Genomic DNA, 10,656 nt, shown 5'->3' on the forward strand with positions numbered 1-10,656 from the left:
CCATTCAGGCAAGACTTTTACAGACTGCAAGCGTTTCGGCATCTGACCATAAGAAAGGATGATTAGCTAGTCAAAGGCTGTTGCATTGCTCATGGAAGGCTAAACTGGGACAGCTTTTGAGGCTAGTTTCAATAGGGGATTTTCTCAGTCATAGCCAAGACATACTCTGACCCTTGATGTTAGCTTTTCAAAAAAACAGGAGGATTATACTAAGCTGAAGACAAATTAGCAGCAGGTACAAAATGTCTTAGCTCCACCCACTCACTAGTATTTTTCAAATCTGTAAGTGTTGGACCAGATCCCATTTTTAGTCATGGTACAGGGAGCAGGCTTTACTGGGCATATGAACCGGTATTTCTGTTTTCAAAGCAAAAATTTGTATTTTAGGAGTAAAACACTCAAGTTTGTTTTGCTGCATTACAAACTATTGATGGACAAGTAACAAAAAGAATCCTAAAGCAATGCCTTACCTGCAAAGGTTGGCCGTTTCTCTGACTCTTGCTCCCAGCATTGTTTCATTAGGTCAATTATTTCCACTGGACATTTATCAGTGATCTCCTTTATGTCTGGTCTGTTTCCATTCATGATGCCAAAGCAAATCTGGGCTTCATTTATACCATCTGAAAAATAAAATTTCTTATCAGACCCTGATCACAGGTTTTGCTAACTTTCTGTAGGCAAAAGAAATAATGAAGCAGCTCCCTGTGTATTTGTGGATACGTAAAAGAAGATTTCAAAGGCGTCCAAGTTACAGCTACAAATCTCTTGCATTAGTGAATTTGAATCCACTGCCCTAACTTCCATGAGATTTATTTTAAGATTAATGGATTTACTTTTATATGTAAGATATGCCCAGTGTGAGTAAGGGTGACAGATCTAGCTCTCTAGAACCTGCATCTCAGTTAGGCTGTGCACTGGGTATGAACACAAAGACGGCCACGCAGGCAATGTTTAGCCATTTAGTTAGCAAAAAATCCACTCAAAATGATGAACATGTTACTTTGGAAATCCGGAGTCTGCTCCTATTGTTCTACATGAGCACATTACTGCATGTTGAGAAAATAGCACTACACAGCTGAGCAGCAGGAACTGGCTGTGTGACCATTCCTGTTAAAAGAAAAACCACACGTAACTAGCCCACCTCAGGAAATTGCGTACATCAAAGTCTCCATCCTGGCCTGCCCAAGGTTTGTCTAACTTCTGCCACTGAGCGCAGGCTTATGCCCACACCATGCCATGTGAATAGATTGAGTTCATGCCTGCATTTCAATTCAGATGTTCTTGCCCATGCTTAGAAGTCAGGATTGATGTAACCAACACCTCTTACTGGCCATGACGTGCCAAACAGGCACTGGTTTTGGGCACAGGTGATTTAATCTACTAATCTTATAACTTTAAATGCTTAACATTTGTAACTTAATTTTGCGATAGCATCCTTTTGGAAGTAACTTACGTTCATATGGCTCTTTGTTAGCAAAAATTGCCCAGATCACTATGCCGAAGCTGTAAACATCTGATTTCTCCACAGGTTTTACATTAACACAGCGTAAATGCTCTGGGGCCATATAGAAAAGAGTCCCAGCATTGTTCTGGCGAGCGCTCTTGATTTGCTTCTGTCGGACAGCCTCTTCTTGGGTCAGCCGACTCCAGCTCTTAAAGGAGGCAATGCCGAGATCTGCAATCTGAAAAATGAGATGCATCAGAGCTAGTGCTGTTAGGAAGAGGAGATAAACAAGTATTTCACGCACTGCTCAATGTTATAATGAATTGCTGATAATAACTTATCTAAAAATGAAACACTGCAAAAAATGTAATGACAAGAAAGGAAAACAAACTATTTGCTGTTTTGTAGGTTTTTTTTTGCCTAAATTAAGTATTACTGCCAACTGGGAACCGTTAGGCTGAACCTTCATTATTAACTTAACTCCTCTCAGAATGATCACACAATGTAAGGAAAAAAGAAGTTTGGTTTTACTTATATTGACAGTCACGTTCAAGATCTGCTTGCATGCTTGCGGCAGAACAGAAGATCCACATGAGAAGAAGCCAAGATTCAAATCCAGAAGCTATCTATAAGATGGGCAGATATTCCTCCTCTCTCACTGTCCTTACCATTTAGATTTCATTTAACTCAACTTGGACCTTCCTGCAGAAAGGGGGAAGAAGAGGTTCTAAAATGAGGTGATGTGCATGGAAAAGGATAGCATGGAATAAGTTAAAGCAGGGATATCTGGGTACTGTGTGCTCGACAAGGTGACATTACTGAAACTTTAGGGTGCAGTTTTACAACTAGACTGATGGTGAAGAAAGTAATCCTTCCCTCCTTTCCCCACAGCCTCCTGTTATGTGCTCCCTCTGCTCCTCCTGTTCCAGCACTAACACTTATCTGACACTGAGAAGATCTAGTGCAAGACACTCAACCGACTTGCTGAACCAAGTGCTCTCCAACAGAAGGGCAGCACTGCGAACATGGTAAATAATAATCTGCTGGTTTGGCTTCCTAAATCAGCGCAGGGTGGTCTGATTAGCACCGGTGCTAACACAAGGGAACAGGAGGTCAACATGAGAGGAAAAATGAAAGAAAATGGGACTGCCTCTCTTGGCCACAGGCAGCTGTCAAACTGAGTTGTGTAACCCAATCAACTCAGATAAAACCGAGGTGACACTTTGCCTCACTTCTAACTCGCTTTTCTTTTCTGTCTTGTTGCCTTTAACTAGCTTATTGTTCCTCTTGAGTTTCTGAAGCTTTGAGCTAAATTTACAGGTCATGTATTCAGAGGAAAATGTAAGTGACATCTTGCTGAGGAAGCAGGAGTCCAAGTTCATGTCTACAATTGAGAGAAGGTCTAATGTGATGGAGGAAGATATGATATAAATCTTCCTACATTTGCAGTTTCCTAGAACAACTATTTCCCTTTATAAATACTGGCAATGTTAGACACATTCAAGCAGATAGATCATACAACAGCTGCCTTAAATTATACTTTTCATCAGGCTCCTTAAGGAAGCCTGATCTGATTCTAAATTTGATCCTGGGTTTGGTGGTATGATGGTAGCCTAGTTTGGTCCCATCCGTATAAGCAAACTGAAACCCAAAAAGTCATCCAATTTACATTTAAGGCAGATCATGATTTTTTTTTTTTATTTTTGGCAAAAAAAAATGTAGTTTATACCCGTTATCTGCAAGCTGCTCATGCTGCACTAGGACTTGCTACTATATTAATTTTGTCAAACAACTTCTCACTAATTTATGTGTGAGAAATATATCAAATGACAGAGCTCTCTTAACAGGAACTTATTCTATAGTTTCAAACTGTAATGGGGTGATTATTTCACCAACTCACCTTGACCAGAGACAGGACATTTGATGAGGACTGCTGCAAATTCTACTCAGGTTTATTCAGCGGTAGGCTCTATATCTGTGTGTCTTGATCCAAAACCCCGCTAAAGGTAACAGAAGGGCTTTGGAACAGGCTTATAAACCATCCTTGGAAGTAGTCTCCTGCTGCTTTTTTGGTAGCTGCTGGGTGTCATTTAAAAATGATGACTAAAGGAAAAAAGAGGGAGGCAAAAGCAGGAAAGGAAAAAAAAGGAGGAAGTAAAAGCAGGAGGAGAAATTACAGCAATAAAGGACAAAAGCCACGATCCATAGATATTCTATTTTGTTTCAATGTCTGTGTTAAGGTTTGTTTTTTCTTTCCAGTTGTTTTGTTATTTGTAGTTCATTAATTCTCAAAAATATTATTCATTTTTCTAAATACTCTTAGAGATTTTATTTTTCACAGTTGGGGGGAGATTATGCAAATCTCAGGCTCAGATATTGTACAGGCCACCATACTTCAGTGATCCACTGCTAACACTCTCATAGCAATAAGTTGCTAGACTACAAAGGAGTTCATCTACCCATCAGGAATACTAACCAATGCAGCTGGACTGGGTTCTTCAACCCAAATCACCAGCTTTCTCCATTTACATTCTAACAGGTACCTTAATGTGGAAGTCTGTGTCCACAAGGATGTTTTCTGGTTTTAGGTCTTTGTGTACGAAGCCTTGCTCATGCAGATAAAGCATTCCTTCTGTGATCTCCAGCACGAAACGCCCTTTCACTGACAAAGGCAGTGAGAGCTGAAACAAGGAACAGAAGTACCATCTCAAAAAAATGCTTCTACAACCATCAAATTAAAAAACAGCCTTTAAAAAAGTTCATTTTCCAGTCCCAAGAGTACCTCTGCTCAAGCTATGGTAAAAAAGAACTAAGGTCCTTCTTGGATCTAAGTTTTTGCATTAAAGTAATTCTAGAGTCACTCCGTATTTACAAAAGCATTCATCTTCAGCAAATTCTCCACCTATCTCTACAAACACCCCTGTAACTTTGAACCTGTAACTGTGGACTGCTCCTCTGTGATGTGCAGGAAAGCCCTAGTTGTCCTCTGCTGTCTCTAGAGAAGACAGGGCTGCCACTGGCTCTTTAATACAGAAAGCAGAATGAGAAACTAAAGACTCCATTCTCTGGAGATGGCAGTAACATCCTGTCCCTTTCAAGCATCTTATGAACCCTAAGGAACGGCAAGGGATGAAGCAATTCTCTGCTCACTTTCTGTAGCACTTTCATCATGTTCCCCCGGTCCACGTACTCCATCACAAGTGAGTAGTTTCCATCTTCCAAAATGATACCTAGTAGTTTTACCACACGGTCATGCTGCAGTCTGTGCATAATCCTGCCTTCTTCAAGGAGGGAAGCGTTATATCTATAAAACAGAAATTACACAGGGATGAAAATGCTGTTTATTCACAATGAAAATGATGGCCAAAAATGTCAACATCCCTAGAGCCGCTGTAAGATGAACAATATCTTCAGCTGGTTTTGAACTGATACAGATTTGTTCATACCAGGTTATATTCTCTAAGTCTCTGCTCAAATGCCTTGCACAGAGACTGTGTGCTCAGCCTGAATTTAAGGCCTGCTTTTCAGAAAGTGTCTAGGCATTTGTTTTATAGGTGCATTGCTGGTTGTGCATGTTCAAATCCCTGAGCTGCGGTGGGATCAGGACAGGGCAGGGCTGAAAGCCTTTGAACAAGGAGGATCAAGACACACTCCGCTACCTCTTGTAAAGGAAACTATACAGGTTGCTTGCCCAAAGGGCTGGTATTCATGTTCTAAATGGATTTATTACAGGGGATCCACCCACATACTGGATGATGGTAACATGACTAATTGTTACTGGTTTAGGATGAATTCAAAGCCTAACTCTTTACCTAAGCCTCAGTACAACCCATCAATAGTTACAGGTACACAGCTGAGAGCTCACTAAGGCTGTTAAAGAAGGATGGTACCCATTATATTAAATAGAAGAAGGGGTGGTATTTTTTCTATTGCTCCTGTTCTAGTCATCGGGCAAAAGGATGTAAGAAAATCTTGAGACTATGTTGCTTGCTAATGCTTTCCTAACCTGTGACTTAAAAGAAAACTGCTTTCTCCCTCTGCATTCCTCTGTAGTACTAGAGAAGAAAGCGGTGGTTTTGTTTGCATTAGGGTCAGTTAGAAATTTGCTTAAGACTTTTGGTTCAATACTTTAAGGAATAACAAACTTAGGAGCCTGTGTAGTGAGAAAGTAAAAACACAAACCCAAAAATAAACCTGGCAGGCCTGTCCATTTTAACTGGGCATCCCAAACTGTCACTGCAGTCTCCAAGCTACTAGAATCTCTTCATTTGCCTTCCACTGGCAAAATAAAAACTCAGTTAATTTCTTTATCATAACCTGAACTAGAAGAACATGGGGTTTTGTCTCTCTCTAGTGGATGACTCATGGGAGAGTTTTAGGATTGTTATGGCTGTGAGGTAGCAGAGCTGCAACGTGACCTGAATCCACTGAAATCAACAGCTAATTCAATCTCTGAATTAAATGGGGGCTTTGGCTTGGGCTTGGCTCACTCTGCTTTTTCTCAAAGGGGAGAGGGTTACATTCTTGGTATTATACATGTGGGGCTGGAGTCCTGCTGATAGCTCATGTGTGTTTAGCTCCTAGTGGACATCTACCGTTGGACAATTGTATTGAAAATTGATCTGCAAGCTTGAAAATATCATGTGGCCACTGAGCTCCTGCATTTCCTTAAGTGTGCATTTCCTGCATTTGCTTAAGTCCCCTCGATTCTTAACAACTCACAGTAATGCTCATCTTGCAACAGAAAACAGGAACTTCCCTGGAACAATGAGTTAAAACTAAAGAACTTGGCTCGTGACAGAAAAAAGGAAAATTTGCAGGACAGCTGCTAGCATTGTCTGAGAGTATTTTCCCCACATTCAGTATCTCCAGAATCCAAAGATCTGAAATTATTACACTTTATTTAGATTTATCTCCGTTGAGTTCAGAGGATTCCTTAGACTAACTGAAAGATAAATATCAGAACTAAGATCTGTAACTTACTCAGTGCGCTGGGGTCCTGTATACACTTTTTTTAGTACTACATATCCATGTTTCTTGTGAAAGCACAAAGAAATTGTTCCAAATCCTCCAGCGTCTAATTGTTTTTTATCAAGCAAATCCTGGCTGTTCATGTGGATGTCTTCCAGAGACATGTTTGCAGTCTTTGTGGCTTAGCAAATTGAAAAAAAAAAAAATCAAGTACCCTAGTGCTTCTGGACCTGTAGTACAAAGAAGGAAAAAGAAGTGTCATTATCAAGCATTTAACTGTTCCACGAAATAAGCATCTGTGTAAGGACTGGGACACAAGCATATACTCTCGTGACCCTTATGAACAAAGGGCCGCAGTTTGAAACCAAAGATGTTGTGGTTCTCACAGGATCAGACCTGAAGATCACAATGATTTATCCTGTCAACCCATTACAGTTATATTAAGTTGATGTAAAACCATTTCTTCATCTGAGGATCACAAAGTGCTGTTAATAAATAGTTTTTGTCCATATGGGCAATGGTCCCAAAGGCAGGTATCGCCTAATGATTCTGATAAGTATCTCATTTTCTAAATTGCCTGAACAAGGACCTGTCAGCTGCCCAGACACTGATATAACTCTAAGCTACCTTTTAGGCGTCTTTGCAAATCCAGCTCTAAAGTGTTTGCTTGAAGCTTAAAACAAACAAAGAAAAGTTTTCTCTGGGGAATGAAAGAAAGAACCAGCTTCTGTGGGAAACTTTTTTTCATAGCTGTCTGAATTTAAGGAGACAAGTGCTAGGAAGGACTGTGGTGGGATATAAGGCAACTTCTTCCCTGCCCCTCAGAAAGAAGAGGAAGAAAGAAATTGTGAAGGCTTGTAGTAACTCCTGAGTGCACCAAGAGAAAAAGCGAGCATGGGGGAACCTATGAAATGGGTAGATAAGTAAACCCCAGTGGATGCCAGAATAATTTTAAGCCTTTGATAAAGCTGTGGTGCTCTCTTGCCTAACATGTCTCTCGGGAGGTAAAACCTTAAAAGGCGGCTACACAGACAGTACCTTCAGGACATGCCAGCAAGCTCCATTGCTAGCACAGGTACAAGCCACAAGTTCCATTTTTTTCCCCTCACTGAACTTTTACCTTAAGTACCTGACATCAGGTAAGGAAAGAGTTTGCTGAGAAAAGACAAAGTCCAAGAGACTAGAAGGGTGCTTCAGTTTCCATTCCTCTTGGGTGACTACGAGGCATACACAGAGCTGGGAGAAAGGCACCATTTCCAAGTGCCACTATCAGCAACAGTAGAGTGGCTCATTAGGGTAATTAAGAGCTCTAAATAGCCTAGCAAAGGGATTCCCAAATTTTTCAGACCAACAAGTGACTGCTAACTCCTGTAAACTACTGTGCACCTGTATCATCAAATCTCTAATTGAAAAGATTGCTTAACGTTGTTAGGATCATCAGCTGCAACCTAATTACCACAGCCTCTTTCTGGAGCCTGGGAGCTAAGGAGGCAGTGAAATTGTCTGTAGAAAGCAGGCATTTGAGGGAAGAGAGATGTTTATGTGCTGATTTAGAAATTGTGTGGTTAGTTCAATGCTGACAAGCCAAAATAGGGAAGAGTAAACTTAATTAAAAAAAAAGAAAGAAAAGGTTTTGCCTGTAGAAGAGAGAAAGAGCAAGCTTCCTCTTCCAAATGTATATATACTCTATGCCCTGTTGTCATATAGATAGGGAACATCATCTCTACATCTGGAGCAGCATGCTCTCTTCAGAGTTTTCTTCTTTGGCTTTCCTGACTTTGAAAGGATGCAGATTTTGTTTTGCTGGATTGCTAGCCTGCATTATGAGCACAGGACTGAGGATATGGCTGCATTCGTTTAGTAAGAAGGTAAGCTCTGCTATACCTGATACTTGTTAGCAGAGATTGTTGTTGTGTTTTGTTTGTTTTTTGGTTCTTTCTTTAAATTCCTTTACAGTTAATCAGATAGCTGAATAACAAATGACTCATAGCAGTGCCAAGAATACCCACTGCTGCTCTCACAGGTGAGCTTTCATCTCCCTGGAAGTTTCTGGTAACGGCTCTCTGGCTTTCTTGGGGTGGTGCTACTGACTGTTGTGCAGATGGGGCGGGTGTCACAGGTACAAAGGCCTGAATTCAGTTGTGAGACTTTAATGTGCCATGAACTAACACCTTGCTTCTTTATCTGGGGTGTCCCTTTCAAGAATTGGTTCAAAGTCACATATCTATGGTAATTTTTCCATGCTAACAGTAATTATGCATCTATGTAGTAGTTATTCTTGTAAGAATTGCAGGTGCTCTTCTCATGAATGTGAATTAGATAGGTATTTTTGAATACTGAATCTCTAAACTTGCATTAATATTACTGATAGCTTGGCGCTGCCATTCAATACCATAGAACCTGATGAAAAACAGCCCTACCTCAAACTGCAGCAATATAGGACCTTGTTCCTATTTACATTGCTAATGCCTGTTCCTACCAAGCAGCATGTAATCACCGTAACCAGAAGGCTTGGAAATTCAGAAGTAGTAACTTCTGAAATCATAATATATCTGCTGAAACGAGTTGGATAACATTCAACAGAGGGAATTTTCTCATAAGATGGGAGGGAACCCTCCTCCTTGGGCATGCTGTGCTATTGGGATGCTACTACTTTTTTTGTTAAGTAGTAAGGTACTCTGAGTAGAAGCTCTTTGATCTTAAGACTTATTTCAAACCCAAAGTTTTTTGTAGGATGGCTATCACAGGAAAGCAATCTCTAGCCAGGTTTTTGAGCAAAGACTACTTATTTTGGTATACTATTTAACGTGGGGTATTGGCTGATGTTACCTGGAAATGTCAGATGATAAAGAAATCAAATGCTCAAAGGCTCAAATTCATTCCAAGCTTACTGCTTTTTATTGAGATACATGGCAATTCAAATGTATCGTCAGTACTTATAACACACCACTGCATACGTTATGTATCTGTGGTCAGGAGAACAGAAATTCTGTAGTTTGGTTTAGCCTAACCTTACAGAAGCTACGTGTACTTCTAGGGGTTAATTTGTGTTCTCAGAGGTAGCCCTCATCTGTATACTTGATTGATTATAAAGCGCCTTTTTTTTTTTTTAATATACTATCTGTATTAGGGTGGGTTCATATTTAACAAGTGCCAAGATGCATTATGAAAATTTTGAACACTGGTTGCTAGAAGAGGGTGATTTTTGCCCACCACTGTGTCTGGGTTTTCTTTAAAGAAGGATAAAAGTGTAATAAGTGGGTTTGTGGCATTTTTAACACCATGGTTATGTTCTTCCCTCTAACCCCCAAAGAGCACATAAACTCCCAAAAATCATGACCTAGTCATTAGGTCATATCGGGCCTGATCACCACCCAAAAGCGGTTTGCTCTATTCTAATGATTTGTTACTGATCTGGCGTAGATCTTGTGTAGTTTGCACAGTTAAGGAGGATTGCTGAGTGTGTTAGCATGGTAATATGAAAAAAGGTCACAGGGTAATTGCAGCCCTTTTGGTCTAGTGATACAGTGCCCAAGTTCTCGAAAGGTGTTACAAGGTATAATCAGAGAAAGCGAACAAGTTTGCAAGCATCAAAACTGGCGGCTGCTTAGATATCAGTCAGGAATGGAAGGGAACAACAAACAGGAACCAAAGCTGGTATCACTGATATGGGTAAGGGGATATAAATGGAAGGGTCCCTGCAGCTGAAGACAAAAATACTGCATGTGTGGAATAGGTTTCAAAAGCTATCAGTGCATCTCAGCTCTATCGCTGTTAACTCTCATAACCCACTCTGTCTAAACCTTTCCCTTCTGCTTAGGGTTTTTCAGCTGCTGCATCTTTTCACAGAGGAATGATTTTTATTTATTTTTCCTTTTGGAAATAGCAAAGAAAATACCTGTGTCAGATCAGCACCAGTTTACCGAAGGGATCCCGTGGGAACAGGAGGAGAAGCCAAGAGAAGGAAAGCAAAAGTGTCCATGAAATACGAGATTTCACAGGACCAGAGCAGAGGGAGGGTAAAACACACTGCCAGTTTTGGTGGGACCCGAGCAGAGGGAGAGTGAGAAGGGGAAAGGAGGGGTCTGTGCAGTGGCTTCCCCCAGTACAACTGTGTCACAGTCGGTTCTGTTTTAAAACAGAAGTGGTCACAAAAATGTGCATTTTTCTATGGGAACTAGAACAGGCTGCCTCGGCAGAGGCACCTCGTAGTGCCGTGGCTGTGGAAGGAAGGCTCTAGC

General features: G+C 40.7%; 1 protein-coding gene across 1 annotated transcript; it reads right to left on the reverse strand.

Annotated features, from left to right (window-relative positions):
- Positions 1-470: 470 nt before the first annotated feature.
- On the reverse strand, positions 471-6,644 carry RIPK1 (receptor (TNFRSF)-interacting serine-threonine kinase 1; the record flags this gene model as incomplete). Its single annotated transcript, XM_009707268.1, has 5 exons — positions 6,428-6,644; positions 4,595-4,748; positions 3,988-4,125; positions 1,454-1,682; positions 471-620 (listed from the first exon to the last, which is right to left on the reverse strand). Coding segments are annotated over exons 1-5 (823 nt in total), but the record flags the coding sequence as incomplete, so codon positions are not given.
- Positions 6,645-10,656: the final 4,012 nt, after the last annotated feature.

Source organism: Cariama cristata, unplaced genomic scaffold, assembly GCF_000690535.1.
Source record: "Cariama cristata isolate BGI_N322 unplaced genomic scaffold, ASM69053v1 scaffold41559, whole genome shotgun sequence".
NCBI classification, from domain to species: domain Eukaryota; kingdom Metazoa; phylum Chordata; class Aves; order Cariamiformes; family Cariamidae; genus Cariama; species Cariama cristata.